We start from the raw sequence: 25,899 nt of genomic DNA, 5'->3' as shown, positions 1-25,899 counted from the left end.
GTTCCGCTTATCCGAGATCGGGTCGCGGGGGCAGCAGCTTCAGCAGGGAAGCCCAGACTTCCCTCTCCCCAGCCACTTCTGCCAAATCTCCCAGGGGGACCCCAAGGCATTCCCAGGCCAGCCGAGAGACATAGTCCCTCCAGCGTGTCCTGGGTCTTCCCCGGGGCCGCCTCCCGGAGGGACGTGCCCGGAACATCTCACCAGGGAGACGTCCAGGAGGCATCCTCACGAGATGCCCGAGCCACCTCAACTGGTTCCTCTCGATGCGGAGGAGCAGCGGTTCTACTCTGAGCTCCTCGCGGATGGCCAAGCTTCTCACCCTATCTCTAAGGGAGAGCCCATCCACCCTGCGAAGGAAGCTCATTTCGGCCGCTTGTATTCGCGATCTTATTCTTTCGGTCACTACCCAAAGCTCGTGACCATAGGTGAGGGTAGGAACGTAGATCGACTGGTAAATCGAGAGCTTCGCCTTTCGGCTCAGCTCCTTCTTCACCACGACGGACCGGTGCAGAGTCCGCATCACTGCAGAAGCCGCACCGATCCGCCGGTCGATCTCCCGTTCCATCCTTCCCTCACTCGTGAACAAGACCCCGAGATACTTGAACTCCTCCACTTGAGGCAGGATCTCATCCCCGACCTGGAGACTGCACTCCACCCTTTTCCGGCTGAGAACCATGGCCTCGGATTTGGAGGTGCTGATTCTCATCCCAGCCGCTTCACACTCGGCTGCAAACCGCTCCAGAGAGAGCTGAAGGTCACGATCCGATGAAGCCAACAAGACTAGATCGTCCGCAAAAAGCAGCGACCCAATCCTAAGGCCACCGAATCGCAGCCCCTCGACGCCCTGGCTGCGCCTAGAAATCCTGTCCATAAAAGTTATGAACAGAACCGGTGACAAAGGGCAGCCCTGGCGGAGTCCAACTCCCACGGGAAACAGGTCCGACTTACTGCCGGCAATGCGGACCAAGCTCTGGCACCGAGAGTAAAGGGACCGGATAGCCCGTATCAATGGGTCCGGAACCCCATACTCCCGGAGCACCCCCCACAGGACCTCCCGAGGGACACGGTCGAACGCCTTCTCCAGGTCCACAAAACACATGTAGACTGGTTGGGCGAACTCCCATGCACCCTCCAGGGCCGCGCTAAGGGTATAGAGCTGGTCCACAGTTCCACGGCCAGGACGAAAACCACACTGCTCCTCCTGGATCCGAGGTTCGACAATCTTGCGGACCCTCCTCTCCAGGACCCCCGAAAAGACCTTCCCGGGGAGGCTGAGGAGTGTGATCCCCCTATAGTTGGAGCACATCCTCCGGTCCCCCTTTTTGAAGAGGGGAACCACCACCCCGGTCTGCCAGTCCAGAGGCACTGCCCCCGATGTCCACGCGATGTTGCAGAGACGTGTCAACCAAGACAGCCCCACAACATCCAGAGCCTTGAGGAACTCCGGGCGGACCTCATCCACCCCCGGGGCCTTGCCACCGAGGAGTTTTTTGACTACCTCAGCGACCTCAGCCCCAGAGATGGGCGAGACCACCACGGGGTCCCCAGACTCTGCCTCCTCAACGGAAGACGTGCTGGTGGGATTGAGGAGGTCTTCGAAGTATTCCCTCCACCGACCCAAGACGTCCCCAGTCGAGGTCAGCAGCACACCGTCCCCACTGAACACAGTGTTGATAGTGCACTGCTTCCCCCGCCTGAGCCGCCGGATGGTGGTCCAGAACCTCCTCGAAGCCGTTCGAAAGTCGCTCTCCATGGCCTCACCGAACTCCTCCCACGCCCGAGTTTTTGCCTCCGCAACCGCCGAGGCCGCATTCCGCTTGGCATGTCGATACCCGTCAGCTGCTTCAGGACTCCCACAGGCCAAAAAGGTTCTGTAGGCCTCCTTCTTCAGCTTGACGGCATCCCTCACCGCCGGTGTCCACCAGCGGGTTCGGGGGCCACCGCCACGACAGGCACCGACCACCTTACGGCCACAGCTCCGGTCGGCCGCCTCGACAATGGAGGAACGGAACAAGGTCCACTCGGACTCAATGTCCCCCGCCTCCCCCGGGACATGAGCGAAGCTCTCCCGGAGGTGGGAGTTGAAACTCTTTCTGACAGGAGATTCAGCCAGACGTTCCCAACAAACCCGCACAGAACGTTTGGGCCTGCCAGGTCTGACTGCCATCCTCCCCCACCATCGGAGCCAACTCACCACCAGGTGGTGATCAGTTGACAGCTCCGCCCCTCTCTTCACCCGAGTGTCCAAAACATGTGGCCGCAAGTCCGACGACACGACCACAAAGTCGATCATCGAACTACGGCCGAGGGCATCCTGGTGCCAAGTGCACATGTGGACACCCTTATGCTTGAACATGGTGTTCGTTATGGACAATCCATGACGTGCACAGAAGTCCAATAACAGAACACCACTCGGGTTCAGATCAGGGGGGCCGTTCCTCCCAATCACGCCCCTCCAGGTCTCACTGTCGCCGCCCACGTGAGCATTGAAGTCCCCCAGGAGGACGAGGGAGTCCCCAGAGGGAGCGCTCTCCAGCACCCCCTCCAAAGACTCCAAAAAGGGTGGGTACTCTGAACTGCCATTCGGTGCATAAGCACAGATGACAGTCAGGACCCGTCCCCCCACCCGAAGGCGAAGGGAGGCTACCCTCTCGTCCACCGGGGTGAACCCCAACGTACAGGCGCCGAGCCGGGGGGAAACAAGCAGTCCCACCCCCGCTCTGCGCCTCTCGCCGGGGGCAACTCCAGAGTGGTAGAGCGTCCAGCCCCTCTCAAGGAAACTGGTTCCGGAACCCACGCTGTGCGTCGAGGCGAGCCCGACTATATCTAGCCGGTACCTCTCAACCTCGTGCACCAGCTCAGGCTCCTTCCCCGCCAGAGAGGTGACGTTCCACGTCCCCAGAGCCAGCTTCTGCAACCGGGGGTCAGACCGCCAGGGTCCCCGCCTCCGACTGCCGCCCATCTCTCTTTGCACCGCTCCCCCCCTGAGACCCCTCCCATGGGTGGTGGGCCCATGTTCATGTATTATTATTATTGTTATTATTATTACATTATTGTATGGTTTAGAGGGCTCTGTTTAAAATGGAAATGGAATATGACACATATGCTCTGTTTCTACAGTACACTGGCTCTAAACAGGGCCTTTTCACATTTCTTATGTTGCTCCTACGAAACAGGAAGGAGAAGGAGAAGGTGAGGTGAGGGGAATGGACTCAGCAACTACACCACAAGGTGCCACTAAAACATACACACTGATTCTTTAAAAAAAACAAAAATGACAAAGTAAATGCATACATCAAAGGAAAATGCATATTAAAATGTGTTAAAGTTAACATTTTAAATCTCCCACAGTAATGATGGTCCTCCATGCATGCAGAATAAATGTGAACCCAAACAGTTCTAACAAAATTTAATGAAGTTCATATTCAGGAACAATATGAATGTGGTAGATTGCCTCAGCAATTGATAAGTCATTGTAAGTTGTGCTTTCTTAACACTGCAGGCTAAAGCTGCTGCTGTTGTTGGCGATGAAACCAGCAACAGCAGACGTGTTGCTCTCCAAACTGTCCACGACGTTCACCTTCCAGCTGCAGCCACTCTTTAATGCAGACAATGTGGACTGTATAATGTGAAGGTTAGGTAGAAAAGGTGCTGCACACCAATCAAACACTGACTCATTAATACATGCCGTGAGCAGCAGCAAGTATTATTATATTATATTCAGAGTTTGCGGCCCCCACCCCCCTGCTGACAGTGACATACAGTGGATGACAAACTTCTATGACTGACCTCGGTACAAAAGCCATCTGTCATTAAGTTGAAGCACAATGCAAGGACTGTTGTAAATGTATTGATTAGAGAGCTGTGGTCCATTTCCACTGGAGGTGTGTGGGTCTAAATGACCAGACAATGGTGAGATCTGCAGTCTGTTTCCTGTGGACATTTGAACAGAATATCCGCTTAGTGAAAGTGAGGCTGGGACATGGTGGGATTTGTAGTCCACACTGAGGTTTGGGTGCCGTAATCCAAAATGGCTTGTAAAAACCCACTGTCTTTTTTTTTCTTTCTTTCTCCGTATGTAAAGATGAAGAATATTTGAACGAGTACACGATTTACTACCATGCAACGACCACACATGGACACCCTGGGACATGTGCACTCTTCAAATACACAGAGGAGACATCTAAAAGACAGCAGCTACAGGCTGAGATACACGGGTAGCATTTGGGAGCAATAGTGACCGGCAGTAATTATTATCAGGAGAGAGAATCTGTTGAACACTGCATGTTTTGCAGGCAGAGTTTTTAATAGTTTTCATAGTGAGTGTTTAGTGATGGTGTGAATGGTTGTACCAGGGGGTCATAGTTAATTATAATGTAATGAGATACCCATGTGTTGGGGGGAAAAGTCCCTGTATATCACAACTAATATTACAACAGGCATCGCATCACTAACACTGTCACACTTGTACATTTTGTAACATTTCAGCAAATTCTGATTCTCTCAAACTCGTAGATTCTTTACAGGTGAGACGTTCATACATTTGGTGAGGATTATCACGTGACTTTGTCGATCCTAACTGACTTGATTGCTTCAAAAAGTTACCCGTGTAACAACGCCTCAAAACTTTAGACCCCGCCCCGCCCCCATACATACACACCACCACCACCACTTTCAGCCAACAGTAAAACATTATAACAAAGTTACATTTTTCATTTACAGCAACAATAAACCTCTTTTAATAAGCAACCTCTTTTGATAGTTCTTGATTGCCAAATGGGATTTTTATCCACTTGTTGAAAAGGGGTTAATTCCCTTTGTGATTCAAATCTCCAAGCTTCTTCCATTATCCATTCCTCCAGTCTTTCTCCTGTGATTTGCTCATTCACCTGTTTACTTTCAGCTTTTATGTTTTATTCTCCTGAAACAAAGAAAACAGCAGATATTCTCAGGTATGATCATCAGTTAAACATAAAGATTAGAAGGGATATAAAATATTAACAATAAATTAGTTAAGCACTCAGAAAATATAAAGTAATTAAACAGCCAGTTTTAAGTATTAAATTCCAAAAAAACAATCTTAAAAAAATGTACATCTTTCTTTTTTCTTTTCCAGATTGGAATGAAAAGATCAATATTAATCTCACATCTGTGTATCGAGTACAAAGCTGACATCGGTACGTGGTTAGCCTAGCTCAGCATTAAGACTGAACATAGAAGTAAACATCTACTTTGCCAAGTGACAGCAGTACTTTAAGTAATGCCACTTATTAATCAGCCCAAGCTGCACTGCCTGATCATTTTTTTAAATGTAGTTTGACCAAATCAAGATAAATCCAGGCAGTTAAAACAAACGATCACAGAGGAAAGCTGGTTTGGAAAGAAACCTTTTTCAAGGTTGGTTGTGTGTGTGTGTGTGTGTGTGTGTGTGTGTGTGTGTGTGTGTGTGTGTGTGTGTGCGTGTGTATGTGTTTACCTGTTAGAGTGGTTCAGGGTAGGCCTGTCTTGGGTCATAGGTCATCTCGGGGATGTAGGGCTCGTGGAGGTCTGGGTCTAGCGGCATGGTGTCCAGAGGCAGATCAGCATAGCCATAGGGTGGGTAAGAGCCGTCTAACTCTGAGACACAAAAACCCAGGATTGTATATAATGAAAAATAACGCGATAAAAACAATAACGCAGATTAATCAGGCTGTGTCCACTAGTGGAATTAAGGAACTTCAGCCCACTCTCCAGCACAGTAGGTGGCGGTAATGTTCCTTAAACGCTCGTTGCCATCCGCCATTAAATAAAAGAAGAAGAATCAGGCTGAGCGGTATCTGCTGGTGCCACCTTTGAGTCAGGAAAAGATACATTTTTTTAATTGCTTGACAACCCTAATATATATGTATAACTGAAACTCCACCATATTGTAGTTTTATATTTTGTAGTGCATTTGTTAAATAAATTGTTTAATAAATGAATGATCATTCATAAGACCAAGGCACAGAGTGTGATTTGATGCTCTGTGCAATGGACAAAAACTTGTATCCAGGCGCTGACTGGCCATGTGGAGCATCGGGAAGATTTTCAGCCAACTGAGTCTGTGACTGAGTGTTTGAAAATGAAAATTGGTAAATCAAAGAAAATACAGATACAGAGCTACAGTCACTCAGAGCTGTAGCCTGTGTCCTGTCATTGCACGTGATTGGTCACACATACATACATCCACACAATGCTGAGTAAGTGCATTGAGTGTCTGTTGAGTGGTGGAAAGAAAGCAGACAGGATTAAGGAGGAGATATTACAGATATATTCAGCAGCAGTGACACCTCTCACCCAGGTCACATACTGTTTGCCCTCCTCCCCTCTGGGAGGCACTACAGGTCTCTCCATTCCCGGAACAGCTTTTTCCCATGTCACCTTAGTAAGCTCTGCAACCCTGCCCCCTCCACAACACCCCACCCCACCCCATCCTCCATGGACTGAACTGTTTTTCTTCCCCTCCACCACTGTCCCCTTCTTCACTCTACTACCACATTACTGCACACTTGGACACCTGGACTACTCACATACTAATACATATTTATACAGACCTACTGCATGTATCTTCATATGCTACTGTCTATACTGTACATCTGACCTGTAATGTATTCATATCTAGCTATTACATATACACTTGCACTGAATACTTATACCTCCAAATGTAACTGTAACTGATGCACATGCTGTATATATCTTCATACTGTTAATACTGTATATATCCAAGCTTAACATATTCATATATGCTAAAATTAGCCATAACATTATGCAGGTCCACCTATTCTCGCCAAAACAGCCCTGCCTATTGAGTCATGGACTCCACTAGACCTCTGAAGGTGTGCTGTGGTACAGGTGTGCAGGTAGGTGGAACGTGTCAAAGAAATGTCCACATGAATGTCAGGACCCAAGGTTCCCCAGCAGAACACTGGCCATAGCATCAAACTGCCTCCACTGAGATAATCAGTCAGCTGTCAGTGGTCATAATGTAATGGTTGATTGGTCATCTCCATTGTTATTGCTACTATATGTGTACATTACCCTACACTTCAGACTTCATTAATTGCTGTTGATTAATGATATAAGAACATTTATTCATTAGTTATAAGAGTGCCGTTGATTAACTGGATTTTTGTGTGCAGTAATAAAACTAAAGGATATGCAGTGAGCAGAGATTGGCCTTTAGCCTGTTTGTAACTGTCACAGTGTTGACACCTGGGTACAAGTGAAGCTCTCAATAAATGTTGAATTATGAATAAGGTACAGGACAAAACATGTGTTACATTATGTGTTACCCAGTTCACACTTGGCAGCCTGCATTACTTTCTCTTCTGTCATAAAAAAATCAGCCTTCCTCCACTAAGTTCTTCTTGTTACACAGGATGAAATGTTTTGATTACAGTCAGCCTATAGGATGAGTAAAGATGGTGCAAGTGAGCAAGTATTTGATAAAACTAAGTATCGCAGAGTAGCAGTTAGTGTTTACTTCTTACTTACTTATTCTGTTGCAAGAGGCAGCAGAAATGTAAAACGCATGTTTTCCAGCTAGAAGATAACCTGATTATTGACTTCGCTCTGAAGCATCCTGTGTCTCAAAATGTGAAACAGAGGCCTCAGAATCCATAGAACTGTTTTTATAACAACGACTCCTGTATAGAGCAGGACTAGACTGTACTCTTTATAATATTAATTTACAAAGACTCAACAAGTTGAGAAATAACGTCCTTTTAAAGACAGAAACCTCGAGCAGAACCCAGCTCATGGTGGACAACAGATTAATTGACAAATGGAGAGCTCTTCCTTGATTCTGTTGACAGTGGTGTATGGCTGTTATTAGCTGGTGCAGCGATTTCTCTGGTTAATTCTGATAACAAGCGAGACCCCAGCATGTTAACTAGTTACACTAGTTAACTAGTTAGTTAATTCTTCCTTCTCTGTGTCTTGTGTATTTTTACTTTTTTTGCCTTGGTTGTGTTTTCCCACCAGTTTTGATTCTGCTCAACTGCAATCAGGAGGATCACACACCTGCCACTCACCTGCGCAGACCTGTTCTCCATTGGCTCAGTCACCATTTAAGCCGTGGTCCTTCAGTCCTATACCTCATTCTGTTTACCTGAGTATCTGTAGCCTGTTTTCTGCAAACCTGTAGCGGAATGTGTTTCTCCCTGCCTGACCTGCCTGTTTGTCCTCCTGCCTGATTATTGGTTTGTGGATTTGTTTGCCTGTGCTACTCTTTGCTGCTAGTTCCTGCCCACCTGTACTTGAACCTGTGTTGAGAATAAACGCACATCAAGAACTATACCCTACCCTACTGCATCTACCTCCAACCTGTTATAATTTCAGTGTCTTTTTTTATCTGTTTATTGTAATCAAAAGAGGGCAATATCTTTTCATTTTTGGGTTCATGCTGCTGTCGTAAAACCAGATGAAGGACAAATATTTACTTGCGCAAGGAAACCAATGATCCCACAACTAAACTTGAGCGAGTAACACAAGGTGAAAATTCACTTTGCATTTGGTGGGAACATAATAAGACAGGATTAATGTGCAGTTGACTACAGGGTTATATGAAAGATGTAACTGAGAGGCTCAAATACTGAATAAATGAGTTCATTTCACTCTGACAACTGCACTACGAAATCAGCACCTTCAATTGACCTCTATTACAACTACTGACAGCTCTGTGTGTGTGTGCATGTGTGTGTGTGTGTGTGTGTGTCTACTGCAGTGGATTAAATGTCTGGAAACAAATGACACATGGAGAGCCCAGCTCAATCACACAAACACACACACACACAAAGGGATACACTTGGGATAAAGACTAAAACGTTAATTAAAGATGGTGAAATGGAGGGATCTGCACAGTGTGTACACAGAGGAGAGGAGAGGAGACGGATTGGGGGATTCTGTCTTTTTTGTCACCACTCCTTTTTCTCCTCTGTTCAAACTCATTTCTCTCCTTTACTTTCTCTTAATTCTTCTCCCAGCTCACGCCCGGTATTAGTTCTCTCCTCCACTCCATTATCTCCGTCCTCCTCCCTCCTTTCTCTCCTCACCTCGCATTTCTTCCCCAGTACATCTCCGTTTTTATGTTTAAGCTTATTTATTTATTAGCTTTGCTAGTTTATATCCTGTTCCTAATAGCTGTATTTCAATAACATACATTTTGTGACTGCCATGTTGTACTGATGTAACACAGCATGGATGCATTCTACTGTGTTGTCAATACATAAAGGCTTTTATATTTAGAAGTTCACTCATAAATCACTCTAACTTTGATCCAAAGACAAGATGGAACTTATTTTTTCAGTCCAGATCCTGATTTAAGTCCTTCAACATGTGTTTATACCTGGTCTGATCCAATATATGTACCTAAACATTGATTAAATATACAGTTGTCCCTCACTATAACGCGGTTCACCTTTCGTGGCCTCGCTGTTTCGCAGATTTTTTTAGTGTAATTTTTTTCACAGTGTACTGTACAGTATGAACATGCATTGTGTTCGGCGTCCTGATTGGCTAAGGGAGAACTGTACAAAATGGGTTCGGCTAGCCATATTTACATACAGATTTAAAGAGGCATTTAAAGAGTTACTGGTAATAATTTCTTATGTGTCAAACCTCATAGATTGAGCATTAAAATTAAATTTGTTAAAAATGAAAACAATGTGTACAAGGCTTGAAAACAGGTTTTGATCTTTGGTTTCATTTACTAATACAGTATTGTACTTATTTTTGTTAAATCTGCGAAGGTTTGAACTTTGAGAGTGTTTAAGAGAGAAATGTGAGAAAATGTTAATGCCTGTCTGAGAAAAGTGTATAAAAGTGTGTGGTTAGGGGTTTTACGGCCTTAAAACATGTATAATAATTGTAAAAAATAAAGCTGATTACTTCGCGGATTTCGTTTATTGCGGGTTATTTTTAGAACAACGTTTTTTTTTTTTATAATTTTTTTAATTTTAGAAAATTTATTAATCACATTTTTACATGAAAATTATTCTTCCGCATTTGACCCATCCAGTTGGCACCTGTCGGAACACACATGCACATGCACAGGATCACACACATATTGGCAGATGCCTAATACACACAGACTGGAGCGGTGGGCAGTGATTTGCAGTGCCCAGGGAGCAGATGTTGGAGGGTACAGTGCCTTGCTCACCTGTGGCAAGGAGGTGGAGTGACACCCCACCAGCTGTCACAAGCTACTTGATCCACATACTGCAGGTTCTGTGTCAAAAATATATTGACGAGCTAAAATGATATGAAAGGGACGATGTGTCACTATGTTGGAGCTGTTCAAACTACCGTGCCACCAGTGTGTGAGCACCCCCTCCATTTGTGTGTTTGTCATTAGTCTACTTTTTTCTTCTGTCTTTTAAAACATATTTATCTAATTGCATCGAGGACGTCGGTCACATCAGCAACGCTGTCAGCAGGAGTCCACCTGCATGATTGCCTCTTTTGACAGTGTGTGTGTAGGTGTGTGTGTGCGTGTGTATGTGTATGCGGGTGTAGAAGAACAGTCCTGCTGCTGACAGGATTACTAATATGATCTCTCTGTGTATGCAGAGGCTGGCTGATTGCTGTGCATGATGATGTCCAGCTTTATTTTGACACAGTGTCATTTTGTTTGTTGTGTCTTGTGTGTTTGCTGCTGTGGTGACAACTCCGTTTCCCCCTGAGAGTTCTCTCTAATGAGCCTGCATGGTTTGTTTGAGGCTCTCTCCACTGATTGTAAAGTTTGGAGATGTGTGAGCAGAGAAAATGCGGGAGGGCTTGTGTTCGCACTAAGGGAGCCCAAAATAGTGTTTGTGTTCAGGAGGACAGCAATTGTGGACAGAGCTGGATATGTTATATACCAGAGATAATGCAGCTTTTATTGAATTTTTTATCTTGTTTTCAAACATCAACCAGGTCCCCAGCAGCAGACCCAGCAGCAGCTAATATCACTGACTAGTCCAGCAGCAGTCAGCCCAGCTTGGCGTCTGTCTTTCAGCCTTTTATTTCACCAAGCTCTCACCAACCACTAAAAGTCAGTCCCACATTTACTCTTGTCCGGCAGTCTCCTTATATCTTCTTAACACATAACCAACTCCATCTCCAACCTCTTCCTCCCAGGGGTTCAAAACGCCTGTGGTACAAACACTAACACCTCCGGTGCCCTGAGCTCACAGTCCAGGCAGCCCAGCTAACAAGCTGAGCTAACATTAACTAACTGCAGCAGTTTACTTCACTGTCCATCAGGAAACTCTGTAAATCACAGAGTTGAGGTTGACATTAGAGGGAAAACCAGAAAACATTTTCTCCATAAAATATAATCCAGTTCAGCTCAGTTGGTAGAGTATCCACCCCACGTACGAAGGCTCAGTCCTTGCCACAGTGGCCCAGGGTTCGAATCTGACCTGCGGCCCTGCATGTCATTCCCCATCTCTCTCTTTCCACATTCCTGTCACTCTTCAGCTGTCTCTATCAAATATGTGAAAGAGCTCATAATACCTTACTACCCCTCTAGAACACTGCGCTCTCAGGACGCTGGGTTCCTTGTGGTTCCTATAGTCTCCAAAAGTAGATTGGGAGCCAGAGCTTTCAGCTATCAGGCTCCTCTTCTGTGGAACAAACTACCTTTCTGGGTTCAGGAGGCAGACACGGTCAACACTTTTAAGTAGACTTAAGACTTTCCTTTTTGATAGAGCTTATAGTTAGAGCTGGCTAAACTCCAAGCATGCCTTAAGGATATAAAAAGTTGATGTTAAATTCAGACAAAACTGAAGTTCTTGTAATTGGACCCAAACACCTCAGAAACTCTCTTTCTAGAGACTTAGTTACTTTAGATGGGATCACCCTGGCCTCCAGCTCCACTGTAAAGAATCTTGGAGTTGTCTTTGATCAGGATTTGTCCTTTAACGTCCACATGAAACAAATTTCGAGGACTGCATTCTTCCACTTATGTAACATCGCCAAAATGTCAAGAGGATGCAGAAAAACTAGTCCACGCATTTGTTACTTCTAGGCTGGACTATTGTAACCAGGGGCGGTCCTGGCTACATTTGCGCCCTCCCTCCCTTCCTCCCTCCCTCCCTCTCCCTCTCTTTCAGGGTTGTGCCTAGTCAGGCACGGTATTGGTTGAAGATGTAGTCACATCTCCCTTTACTGAACACTCTACTCAAACCTTCTGTCTCTCTCTCTCTCTGTCTCTCTCTCTCTCTAAAATTTGATTTGATTTGATCAAATAAAGCTTGAAAAGGCCAAAAAAAATATCCTTACAGACTGTTCCGTAATGCGATGTTTACAAGCCAGTGTCTAAACCTGGAAAGTGAAGTCAATGCAGAAGTACCTTGAACCTGCATTTATTCTAATAGCCAGTTGGGGGCAACTCCACAGGTTACAAAAATAAGTCTGACTGTATTGAGCTTTATGGAGAAATAAGGCTCCTTCTGACATTAATTATTACCTCGGTAAACGGTGAACTAGACGATAAAGCAGAATTTAACAGTGGAGTGTTTCTATTTTAACCAGCGCAGCTTTTCTAACCTTTACGGTAATATATTTTCGGACCATGAATCTCACAGAGCGATTGCATGCATTATAAATCCCCACCCAATCAAATCTGTGCATTGGGACTATCAGTGTGTGAGACACACACACAGGAGATGAGAGGCAGTATGAGAAGTGAGAGAGTCAGAGAAAAGTGATTTCACCTGCCGTGTCCTAAAAACAGAAAAGAGAACTTTGAAAGTAGTTTGTCTCAAATGTTCAGTGGAGATCAAAAGCAGCAATGTGAAGTGTGGTATAAGACGAAACACAGAGAAACTCTGGAGCAAACACCCACACCAATCAATCTAAGAGCCCGCTATGATCGATCCACCAGAATCATATTCATTCACTGCAACGAGCTGATGAATAAATTTTGGTTCAACATAAAAAAACAAACAGAAGACTTCAATTAAAAATTTATGAGATTGTTTATTATAAAACCGGTCGAGCCTGCTAAGATGTAAAATTGTATTTTCTAAGTTTTTCTAAGTTTTCTTTGATTCTTTTTCTTTTAATCAGCTCTGTGTAGTGATGTCAGCTACTGGTATTCTCTTCTGAGCTCTGGCTTTAGTCTTTGTTCACATTTTAGCACACATTAGCACCAAAAAAGATATTTTGAATGAGTTATTAGCAGTTCCTGTTTGCAGTGTAACCATGGACATACAGACACTACAGATATTAGATATTCTAAAAAGACATAAATGTGATGTGATTTTTGTTCTAAAGCATAAAGCTTTTTTCTAGAACTTCTAATCAGATTTATGGGCTTTTATTTAAGTGGTACACTGAATGATGTGTGTGTGTTTCAGGTCTGTGTTCTCAGTTTAACAAAACATTTAACTTCTTGATTGGCTGCAGAATGTAAAATGTCTGTTATATAATTTATCCTGTAATACATCAGTGGTTAAATGCTATGAGGGTATGGCTTAAGACTGCAAGTGGGCCAAGAAATCGTGGCTGGTTTAATCCCCGGCTCCTACAGTCATGCAAGTCGAAGTGTCCTTGGACAAGATACTGAACATCAAATTGCTTGTGAATGTGTATGAATGGTTAACCCCTAAAACTGATGAGCAGTTGGCACCTTGCATGGCAGCTAATGCCATCAGTGTGTGAATGTGTGTGAATGGGTGAATGAGATATGTAGTGTAAAGCGCTTTGAGTGGTCAGAACACTAGAAAGGCTAGAAAGTACAGTCCATTTATCATTTATTGAACCATATAAAGTTTGAGATAATCTAGTTTATAATCTCTATTCTTTCTCACCTGGACAAGTTTCAGTGACAATTCTATTACATTACATCAGTGAGAGGTCACCACACCAGTCAGGTGTACTGTGTAAGATGCTAAAACCCCACTGCATTAAAACAACGTTATAGGAGTGGTCCATTGTAAATCAAAGTACTCACCATCAGCTAGGTATGTAGGCTCCAGAGGGACTGCAGTATGGGCCTGAAGAGAAACAGACAGAGACAGAGATGAACAAAATATGTACTGCTTTTGTACACATTGTTTTGTCTTTTGTACACAAAGTATTTCATGGGGGAGAGGGTGGAGGTGGAAACAAACACAAAAATATGGGAAAAGCTTGGCGCTAATTTGTCTTTTTTTGTGGCTTTACATCTTTGTGATCCAGCAGGCAGCAGCGCACTGACTGCTACTACAGTAGGTCACTGCTTTATAGGGTTACAATGCGTACAGGATACTTGTTTTCTTCAGATCATTTAAATAATTGTGCTTTAGCTACAACATCATACCGATTAAGGTATTATATGATTTAGATTGAGATGTTTTGAAGGATGGGTGGGGGGTCTGTTATGTGAAGCTCGGTATTGAGAAGCATTCTCATCTCTCACAAACACCTGGCTCTGTAGTCTGATGAAACACTTGTAGTAAGCATAACAAAAGATGCACAGCAGATAGGTGAGGCACTATGTCAATGAGTGTGTGTGTGTATGTGTATGTATTTGTCTTTGAGTGTGCAGAGAAAGAGAGAGAGAAAGAAACAACCTATAGGAAGCAAGACAAAGATACAAAGAGTGGCATAAAAGTGTGTCTGATGTGCTTTGAAAGAAAGAGAATAGTATGAGAGCAAAAGAGAGAGTCATAATATGTATGTGTTAATGTCTTAGAAGTATAAGTGTGTGTGGGTGTGTGTCAGAGTGTGTGCAGAGGTGTAGTGCTGCCTGAAGAAGTGAGTATACTCTAAATGTATGCCCTCATTTTATTTAAGTACTGTTAAAATAGAATTTAGAAGTAGGTATTCCCAATGCTGACAGAAAAAAAAAAAAAAAAAAAACTCTGTATATCTGTGTATACCTGCATACACCAGACAAGTGTTTGTGCAATGTAGAGTATGCAACATGATGGATGAGATCTCATTATCATGCATGCCACAACTCATACCCATATCAATCTTAAGGAATTTACATCAGTGACATCATACACCAGCAAACTGATCATGTGGTGATCACAAAGACAACACAATCAATCGATGAATAGAGAAGTGAAGACTCTATCCAGAGCCAAGACAGCTGCCTTTCAGTCGGATGACAAGGAAGTATACAGCACCAGAGTGAGACTGAAAGCTGCCATCAAGGAGATAAAGTACAAACCTCAACTCTAACAACACCAAAGACATTTGGCAGCCAATCCAAAACATCTCAGGCTACAGAGGCAGAAGTAGACTCATTATGTGTGAAGCTATGTTGCAAGATGATTCTATGCTCACTTTGATCTCCTCAACAAAGAATCAGCTGTCAAATACACTCCATCTGAAGAAGACCAGCTACTCTCAGTATCCACAGTGGATGTCAGAAAAATCCTGATCAGAATGAATATGAGCAAAGCTGCTGGGCCTGTTAACAGGGCTAAGACTATGTGTACCTAAAAAGTTTGCCATGTCTAGTTGAAAGAACAATGCTCTGTGCCACTCACCCCCATTCTAATGGAGTGCTTTGAGAAACTGGTTCTCAAGTCTCCCCTCCACTCAGTATTCAAACACCTTGAAACCTCAGACTTTTAGATCAGTGCTCACACCTTGTCGTATCTAGTATTGAACATCAAGCCCTCTCCTGTTCACACTCTATACCAATGAATTGTGAAATCTGGTCATTGATATGGTCTCCCGCAAACTTACAATAATGAGAATTAATTTGGGAAGAAATCAAGTATTGCAGAGTGGTGCATAGAGAACAACCTACTGCTCAATGCCAGCAAAACCAGTGATCTGACCAGTGATTTTACAAACAAGGAAAAGACAAACATCCCTGTCTACATCAGTGAGGTAGGTGAACAGTTGGGCATCAGCATCACAGAGGGCTCACACATATCCACTCTTGTAAAAAAGCTTCTGCCTTCTTAAGAAACCAAAATTCCCATAGTTGTTAGAGTGAGCATCAGCGATATCAGTGAGGGGAAGTTCCTACACGGAGCCTGAAGGATACCTAAATACCCACCAAAGTAACATCCTGTTCACATTGCTGCTGTCTGACAAGCAATACAGAAGTATTCGATGCCATACCACCACCAGACTTACAAAGCAGCTTCTTTCCTCAGGCTGTGAGACTCTTCAATTCATCCTCCACACTTCACCATAAATAATCATTTGTTTGTCTGTGTGTAGCACGCAGGGACTCCAGCTTGCATTTTACTGTCCAACCTTGTGTTGTAGAACAATAAATAAATGAATCTTGAGATGTACAGATGCAGGTCTCTGAGAGAAGGTTGCACTGATAAGATTTCTTGTCTTCATTTTCACTTCTTTTCTTATCCAAGAATGTGTAAGTACAAACTATCAAAGGCCCTTTTCACCTATGGTTCACCCACACAGATGTTTTCGCTTGTGTGACTCATTAGACTTCCTCTTAGGATTGTGTGGGTGTTCATATTTGTTAGTTTGATATAAAGGAGACTTTACAAAGAATGTTAATGTGGGTTGTTGTTCAAAGTCTGTAGCTCTTGTATTGTGTAGCAGGCTGCTGTCTGGCATTAGCAGCTGTCTGTCAGCTAGCAGCAGCTCTGTGATGCCACTTTGCTCAATCCATGAAGCAGAGAACCAGGATTGTTGGATTGAGGACTGAACACTACAGTGATTCAATACTGACTCTTGAGACACAATCGTGTTTAAGAAATAAGAAATGAAGTGCCAAAGCTAGCTCTATAGCATGCACAATTCAATAAAAGTCTCTGCAAGACAAAACATACATATCTGACTACTTCACTTTCTGTTGATGTTAGTTCTAAAACTATAATTCTTACATATTGCCTCTTTAAATCAGCATGTAGTTATAATCTTGGTCTGCAAGGTAAGTTAGATCAGAGGTTATGGTAACATGTAATATTGTGAGATTATGTGTTACATGGAGTTTAATAAACTGTAGGCTCTTTGCTGTTTTGGACCAATAACAAGGACCTCTGTTGTCTGTTGTATCTCTCTGATTCACTTGGGGTTTTGGTTGTATGTAGGTACACAGTGCATGGAGAGCAAAAGAAGTGGAACACACTGTCTGAAATGCAGTCTCAAAAACAATTGGCTATTAAAAATGTAATTGGCTGTTTAGCTTTTTAAAGCATATCTGGATTAATGTCCAGATCTTGCTGAACATCAGCATGTAATTATCATGTATCAAGTTGCTAAACAGACTGCAGAGAAAGTCTTGGCCCAGATATCTGCTCCATTTTCCACTAGCTACCCCAGAACCTCGACCGTTTGATCGTCTGATGATAGTTGATAAGTCCCAAGAATGTCTGTTAGTAATGAAATCAGTACTGTTCTTATGGATGATGACCTCTATATAAAGACTATACAGCAGTGGTATAGAAGAGTAAGGACCACAGACTGAACGGACTGAAGTGACATTTGCAGGTCCAATAACATGCAGTTTAATGTGCTAGAAGGTTCTTTTTCTATTTATTCTATTCTATCACCAAAGCAGTGTCATTGTTCTGCTCACTAGACCTTTAATTAGTCTGTCAACTGACTAGCTTGATTTTTCTCAGAAACTGTAGTTCAGTACACTTTTACCCTTATACTCTCATACCTAAACTCTTATATTTAAACCCACATTATTGTCATCTCTGCTGTCTGACAATGAATGTGTCATGACAGTAGAAGTGTCTTCTTAAAGGTACAATAAGATTGAATTCCAAGCTCAAATTCCAAACAGTGGAGTGAGTCGCCCCCCTTTCCCTAACGATGCTCACCGAGGGTGCCAGGTTGACGCAGCTGAACCTTCACGGATGAGTGAAACGAATGTAAACGTAACTATCTAAACTCTGATACTCTACCTGCTGTGTTCTGGCTTTGTATATTTCATGAATCAGCTTCTAAATCGCAATCTGATTTACGCTGTAAAATAGTGACTCGAGGAAGTTTAGTTTGGTTTATAATGAGAGAGCGAGAGCACTGCCTGATAGCCGTCAAACACTCAAACTGTGCATTATCAAGACAGAGTTTGTGCACTATAAACTCGGAAACTCTCCCAGCTGCTCTAAATTGCACTTGTTTTTTGTTTTTTTGTTGTGTATCTAACCTCTACGCCTGTTTGGTCGCGTTTCGGAGTCTGTCAAACTGCTGCGCTCGCTTGCTTCCATCGTTGTAGTGCGCTGTGTTTGTCGTAAGTTTGTTTCATACCTGGCAACCCCGGATATCGAACACGGAACTAAGTGATCAGAATAACAAAGGCCAAAACATAAACAGAGAGACTGGCCGGGCAGTAAATTTCAAAATAAGAACATTTTGGCTTAGCATGTTTCCTTAAGAACTGATTCACATATTCACTCTATGATTTCATACAGTGAATATCTTACATATTGTACCTATAAGTTAAACTTCTGTGTTATGATAACACCTCTACAGCCACACACACGGTTCTTACCACTTCCCAGGCGGCAGGGTCGTGTTTGAAGAGCGAGTGTGTGAGTTCCACTGACACTCTCTTCCTGTAGTCTGAACTCTTGTCCTCGGAAATTCGGAACAGCACTGCAGCAGCATAGGTAGCTGCAAGTAGACAGCAACATCGCAGTCATTTACAAAGACAACAACTTGTATGTCCTCTTTCAAGATTAGAGGTAATTTCACCCAAAACACGAAGAGTCAATCGAACACAAATTTAACCAATCATGATGATTCTTATGGGGCTTTTTGAAATTTCATTCTTTGTTACTTCCAGTAATGTAAGTAAATCAGTGAAAATAATACTAATAGTAGATATGTAATATAACAATAATAATAAGGAGTAAATAGGAGAAGTATTCTAAAGTCACAATCTTGTGATCTCATTTAGGATTCTGATGGTCTAGAATCTTTTCCTGAGACTCAGTGTTGGTCTGGTGTATCTAGCAGCTTCTTCCTGTATCAGGGAGTAAGGATTTTTTCAAAATAATTTTGTAGCATCTGCCCCTTGCAGAGCATTGGTGTATGGAGGTATATGATGTTATACAACATGTCTCTTGAGACATAAAACAAAAAAACGAAACGAAACAATAACAAGGTGTAAACCGTCTCTCAATACCTTGTGACTTCCCTGGCTCTCTTTACAGAATATGGCAGAAATGGAATACAAATGAACCTTTAGTGTATAATCCCCTGAAAATAATAATCATTACAATTTTGTTACCTTAATGAGACTTTTATATCTACAGACGCCACAGGACCTCTTCCACAGAGTCCAGCATGTTGAATTGGCATGTTCAAACTAAACCCCAGCTCTAAATGGGGCCTTTCATGTTTTTCCTGCTACTGCTTCCATTATAGTTTATCTTTCATGCTAGAAAGGAAAGATTGGGGCAGCAGAGTTGCATCTATATGGAAAACATGATGGAACTATGACATTTATGTTTGTTTCATGTCTCCTCAATGCTCCATACAGATCTGATGTTTTTTCTGCCACTATTTTTAGTCATGTGGAGCAAAATCTTCAATGGATGCTTTGTGTATTTAATCATTTATTTATCATATTTTGTTTTTTAAATAACTTTTTCATCTCAGCCAAGTGTAAAAACCTCTTCACCTTCACAGTAGATATTAGCATACTGTACATTAGTTTGAAACATCTGGAAGCTAATGTGTGCCTCTGAAGAAGAAAAGGAGAGAGGGGTGTACCGATTCCCTCATTGTTGGAGTGCAGCAACTCCATGAGGGGTGCTGATGCCCCCTCTGCATCGATGAGCTCTGCAGACTGTTTGTCCAGGGCCAGCTCGCACAGGACTCCTGCCGATACTCGCTTCACATTCTCCACATACGAGTACAGCAGCTGGACACACATACACAAACACAATCCTGTTATCTCAGCGTTTTAACAGCAGGTTGCTTGCATACTGTCACAAAACCTGTGTTACAGTGCAGACAGCCCTTTATTTTTTAATTTTTTAATATTGTTTCAGGGAGTGCACCACCAGCAGACTTTAAATTGTCTGAAGGTGTGACTGTGAGAAGTTGATTGTTGTTTGTTTAAAGCCTCACTTTAAATTAAATTTTTTACCCAGGGCCCCGTCCATAGTACTACTACACATAAAGTTAGTTTAACCTTACATAGCTACATGGGATGGGTGCTACACATAGATTTGAAGTCTTTTGTTGTGAGTGTACCTGTACAAACAGTGGGATGGTTTGCATGCTGGCGATCTCTCCTCTGTTTATGGGATCTCTGGCCAGAATGTGAAGTGCTCCTGTGCAGCCCTCTACTATTTCCTCCATACGAACTCCGTCCTGAAAACACAGAAAGACAGACGCAGACATAAAAGAAAGAAAAGAACCAGCTAAACTTATATGACTGCTGACACAACTTAACATGCTCTGTCTTTGTCTGCTGATTTCTTACAGCAGCTCTTAAAGCTCTTTGCACTGTTGAACTTTTTTGTGAAGGAAACTCCCAAATAAATCTGACCTGGAAAACTCAAACTTGACAGAAAAAAAGATTTGGGATGATGATGATGACGATGATGATGTGTGATTTTTCCAGACCTGGTATGTCTGCTGTGCGGAGGAGGCGTGTCTCTGCGTGTCCTGGTGAGCTTTCAGCAGCAGGTTGACCAATCGTGGAATAGCACCCGCCTCCCTCAATGGCGCCTGATTGGCCGGGCACAGAGCCAGGTTCCGGATCAGACCAACGGTAGCCTGAAGAGAGGACAGAGATCAAAGAACTTTCTGTATTTGGGTCAGCTTTAAAGGCAACAACTTCACATGCGGTGCCTCCAAATGGTAGTGCCAGTCCTCGTTTGGAACTTCAGCATGGACTGCACTCATGTTTACCAGTGTGTGGTGCCACATATCAAAGGAAACCACAGGGACGAGAGGAAAAAGATCTAACAGTTTTCCATGGATGGAGCACCCGCTCACTGCTGAGGAGACAGCTGGGCCGACTCCCAGCATCAGAACATCCACAAGAGCTCAGTGCTGTCTCACTGCCATGCCAGAAAAGTGCCCAGAAAAGCTCTGATTTTACTTTGAAAGCACTACATGCATAGTCTGTAACCTTGCAGACATTTCAGAGGGAATCGTGAAAATTTTAGGAAAGTTCCCCCAAGATGTAAACACATAAGGCAAGGAAATGAAGAAACCATGGGGATGAAAGGTTGATGTGACGGGTTTTTTAGGCCCAATCGTCCTCATGACCTCAGCTATTATTCCCAATATCTGCATCAAATGACACCAACCTGCACATGCACTGACGTATCACAAACTGAGTGCTAAGAGCTGACATAATATGTCTGAGCAGCTTCAAGTATCTTCATCTACTTCTATGTTTAGTACCAACTTTTGGTTGTAGGCAGAACTAATTGAGCCTGTAGACCTGAACCCAGAGGACCAGGCCTGTGTGTAGGATTTAGTGTCATCAAGTCCGTATCAAGAGTGAATGTTTTGGGCTACTGTAGAAACATGACGGTTCAACATGGTCTACTCTGTGGAAGAGGACATGTGGTGTCTACGATACATAAATACACCACAATTCTTATTTTCAGCTGATTGTACACTATTAATTTCTATTTCTGCCATATTCTATGAATCCATAAATCTGACACACTTGCAGGTTCCAATATTAACTAACTATATGAGCTTTAAACTACTAACTGACCTCAAATATTAAGTGAAAACCTTGATGCACAATGAACTGCAGAAACTTCAGCATTTGATTAGCATCAATGGTGTTTACATTTTGTAGAATCTAATTAGTTTTTGTTAGCACAAGGTTTAAATTGTTTTTACTACTCGTCTTGCATGCATTTTGTGGCTATTTAGTAAGTCCATAACATTGTACAATAGTCAAACATCAGAAATGTCATTAATTTGTCATTAAAATATTGAGAGTCAGTGTTGGCTTGTTGTGCTTAAAATCATGTCTTTACCTCATGATATGAATAGTTATTCTGAAAGCCACATTATGCAAATTCATGTAAAAGAAAAGTGAATCTTTTATGAATCTATGTGGTTCTTGCATGTCTTGATTCCTCATGTGAGCCGTTATGTTCAAAGTATGTTGAAAAACCGAGGCACATCCAAGTTTACATGTAAAACACACAACTGAGATTCTTCAGAATACTCTTACTGTACTCGGTGTTCAATTCAAATTTTATTTATATAGTGCCAAATTATAGCAGTTATATAATGACACTTGCAATATAGAGCAGGTCCCACCACGAGCAAGCACTTGGTGACAGTGGCAAAGAAAAGCTTCTGTTAAAAAGGCAGAAATCTCGACCAGAACCCAGCTCATGGTGGACAGCCCCAAACAGTTGTTGAGATATTGCTTTTAATGAACAAAAAATGGGCTGTTGCCAAAAATCAGGTCAGTCTCCACTTATTTCAAGACTGAATAACTTCAACTTCACAAAGGATCTCTTCATCTGCAGTCCGTGATCTCCTTCCATTTAGGCTGTCATGTGCTATTCCAAGACATAAATCAGCCGGTGTATTATTGTATGAAAAACAATATTGTTTCAGTATCTAAACTGAAACTCGGGTATTCCACTGACAGTAGTCAATGTTGAAGTCTGGTTTAAAATTTAAATGAAAGACACATAGACAGCCAGGAACAGAAAACACAACAGTGAAGTATGATGATATCATATATTTTAGCATTTAAATCTGGTACAACTGCCTGTTTCACTTACTGCTTCTCTCCCCTCCATCCCTCTCTCTATCTCTCTGCCTCTCTCTCTGCTTCTCACCTTACTCCAGCTCTGTAAAGGTTCCTTATAAAGTCATATCGTCCATTTCTCCATTCCACATCATTAAACTCCAATACCTCAGTTCATTAATATAATTTGCCTGAGTTGGCACGTCTGTACTGAGAGAGAAGAGTGTGTGTGTTTGTGTGTGTGTATGCAAGTGAGAGAGGGACAAAATAAAAAGAGCTCATTTCACTGTACTAGGTAATACAGAGTGGCAAAGAGAGAGATATGGGGCTGCATAGATTTTGTTTTTTTTTTATTATGCAGCATTTTTCTGTCTGACAACAAACCCAATGGAAAGAATCATGCCAACAATGAAAGTGTCATATGAGCAAGTACTCCAAAGCCTGACATATCTTCTCCTCTGTGCCATAGAGTTCCATTATTGTCCAAAAGCACCTTAGTGAGCCGCACTGTTACACTGGGTCATCTTCAATAGGAATCAATGGTGTGACAACAGCCATGCTAGCAGCTCTATGAGGTTGTATTCACGTGGTGATTTGAGCTAAATGCTAATATTAGTATGATAACATGCTCACAGTGACCATGCTAACATGCTGATGCTAGCTGGTGTAATTTATTAGGGTTATTATTTTTAATAACTTATGTTATTAAAATAATTATAATTGTGTTTAGCCCATTATTTGTTGTTTGTTAATATTCATTAATATTCACCACATTTTTTTATATTCTGACCTGGAAAAGATGTATCTTCTTGGGACCACGAAAATCTGTAGCAGATTTCACTGCAGTTGTGAAGATACAGTTTGTCACTTTGGCAATGTACTGGTACTTCAAGTGAAAAGGGTACCCAAGTTTGTATTAGTTAAGAAAAGATTAATCCTCTGGTCTGGACAGACCAACGGACTGGCTGACATTATGTCATATGCATTTAGCAGATGCTTTTACTGGAAACGATTAACAATAAGTGTGTTCTGCCTAACAATTGTAAGAATCATGCAAGTACATGAACACCATCAAAAATGCTAAACTGATTTAACTGCTGCATTTAAAAAATGATAGAGATAGAGTCATAGAGTTTTTTCTTTTTTTTTATGAGCCATGGTGCAGTCTGAACTCCTTGGTGAGGACGGATATATCTTCCTGATGTTATGGAGAATAAATCAACAGGAACAGGTTGTCATTGCAACATTGGCAGTGAAGGACAGCTGTCTGAGCCAGAGACACCGCAGTGTTCTCACTGATAATTGAGGGGTCATGTTCTGGAGATTCCTTCCCTGGCAGGAAGAGCATCTCTGAGGGGAAAGATTTAGTTGAGCGTCATCTGCATAGCGGGGTGAGTGAGTAACAGAGACAACTGACTTCTTTAAAAGAAAAGAGAAGAGGACCAAGAGCAGAACTTTTACAGACCCTTAGTGGTGAGGCCACAAGGTTAAGATACAGATTGTCTCTCTCTCTCTCTCTCTCTGTGTCGCTATCTCTCTCTCTGTCTCTGTCTCTAACTCTCTATTTATCTATCCCCGTAGTGGATGACCGTCCACCATTGTGCTTGGGTCTGCCCAAGGTTTCTGTCTGTTAAAAGGAAGTTTTACCTTGTATGGTCTAGACCTGCTCTGTATGGAAAGTGTAATGAGATAACTTTTGTTATGATATGTCGCTATATAAATAAAATTGAAATGAACTGAACTTTACCCTATAAGTGCGGTTATTGAGGTAGGATGTGAACAGGAAGAGTGCAAGCCTAAGTCTCCCAGATCTCGGTGGGTAAAGAGGAGGACCTGGTTGTTCACTATCAAACTCTGCTGAATGGTGAGGCAGCATAACGACAAGGGACAAGGAGGGCATTCTCAGTTAAGGAGAATGTCTTGAAACCAGACTGGTGGGGGGTCAAGAAGGTTGTTCTGGTGGCGATATGCTGTTGAGTAAAGACAGCACATCAAGTGTTTTAAAAAGAGAGACAGGTCTGTAATTCTCAGAAGAGATGAGTGTGGGTTTCTCTAAATGTGGGTTCACTCTGACAGCTTTTATTGTCTTAAGAAAACAACCAGTTGTCAAGGAGGTATTGATGAGGATATAGACAAGAAGTTGAGAGGGGACAAGGTCAAGCAGGGAGGTGGTTTAGTAGTGGGAGGTAAGTACCTCAATGGGAGAGAGAGGAGAAAGGTAAATTAGAATAATATCTGAAGAGGTGGATATAGGACAGGTGGTGTAAGCAGGTGGGTGTGGAAATGAGGAATAGAACATACTGTATGTCATCTATATTTTTAACAAAGTAGTTAATGTCACTCAGTAGAAGGCAGGTGGAGAAGATGGAGAAGGAAGATTGAAGGAGAGCTTCTAGCTGCAAATAGGGAGGCAGAGAAAAGTAGAGAAGAGATTGATAGGCAAGGAGGTCCCCGGAGTGATTGGATCTTGACCAGCTGTCCATAGGGTGGTTCTGTCAGCACACACTGAGTCAGACAACCATGAGCTGGACAGGTTTAGCAAGTCTGCCGAAGGGGTGAGAAGACAGGTGAGCCAAGAAAGGAGGGAGACAAGGAGCAAAGGTCACTTTGGATAGGGACAGTATGTGTAGAGGAGAGACGTTTGTTTTTTGTGGAGTAAGGGCTGCTCTACCCCCTGAGCCACAGCCGCCACAGACGCAGGTAGAGAGAAAATCTCCAAACAAGTTACATCTGCTGACAGGTCTGGGTGTGGATGGAGGAGTAGGATGAGTAGAGGGCTGCAGGGGTTGTATGAAACGTTCTCAGGTGTGGAGCAGGTGGGGTAGATTAGATTAGAGAGGTTTACTGATGTTGTGAGCTGTTGCACCGTCTATAGCATGTACTTGAAGAGTATACAGGAGTGGAGAGTGTACACAGATCAGATAAGGACAAATCAGGTATAGAGACAAAATACTGCACTCAAGTGCACTCAAGGGAAATACATCAAACCTCTTTACAAATTGCAAATTCTTTGCATTAGTTTCGAAGTTTAAGACCTATCATGATCCCGTCTGATTACCAGTAACACATCCAGAATCCATCTTTAATTGCAGCACAATTATTAGACTGCTTGAAGAGCAGCTCATACACCAGCGAAGGATGGCTGTAACAGACCACACACACTAGAGAAGAAGATGCAAGCACTGAAAAGGACTGATGGCTTTGGTCTCTTTGTGGCATTTGTTAGCATCAGAAGCCCTCCGATGACTATGAACTGGGACAGCGATTTTTGT

General features: G+C 42.9%; 1 protein-coding gene across 1 annotated transcript in view; it reads right to left on the bottom strand.

The window, feature by feature from the left end:
• Positions 1-3,394: 3,394 nt before the first annotated feature.
• Positions 3,395-25,899, bottom strand: part of jupb (junction plakoglobin b) — a 139,472-nt gene continuing 116,967 nt past the window's right edge. Inside the window, exons 11-17 of the mRNA XM_027285407.1 lie at positions 20,515-20,667; positions 20,140-20,259; positions 19,654-19,804; positions 18,428-18,549; positions 13,958-14,000; positions 5,477-5,616; positions 3,395-4,921 (exon numbers count right to left, since the gene is read on the bottom strand). Of these exons, the coding sequence (XP_027141208.1) occupies positions 5,480-5,616; positions 13,958-14,000; positions 18,428-18,549; positions 19,654-19,804; positions 20,140-20,259; positions 20,515-20,667 (726 nt within the window). The 3' untranslated portion in view covers positions 3,395-4,921; positions 5,477-5,479. The remainder of the gene's footprint in view (positions 4,922-5,476; positions 5,617-13,957; positions 14,001-18,427; positions 18,550-19,653; positions 19,805-20,139; positions 20,260-20,514; positions 20,668-25,899) is intronic.

The sequence above is a fragment of the Larimichthys crocea genome, chromosome XII, assembly GCF_000972845.2.
Source record: "Larimichthys crocea isolate SSNF chromosome XII, L_crocea_2.0, whole genome shotgun sequence".
Lineage (NCBI taxonomy): Eukaryota > Metazoa > Chordata > Actinopteri > Sciaenidae > Larimichthys > Larimichthys crocea.
Note: the sequence above shows the minus strand (reverse complement) of the source record. Positions and strands in the feature narration are given on the sequence as shown.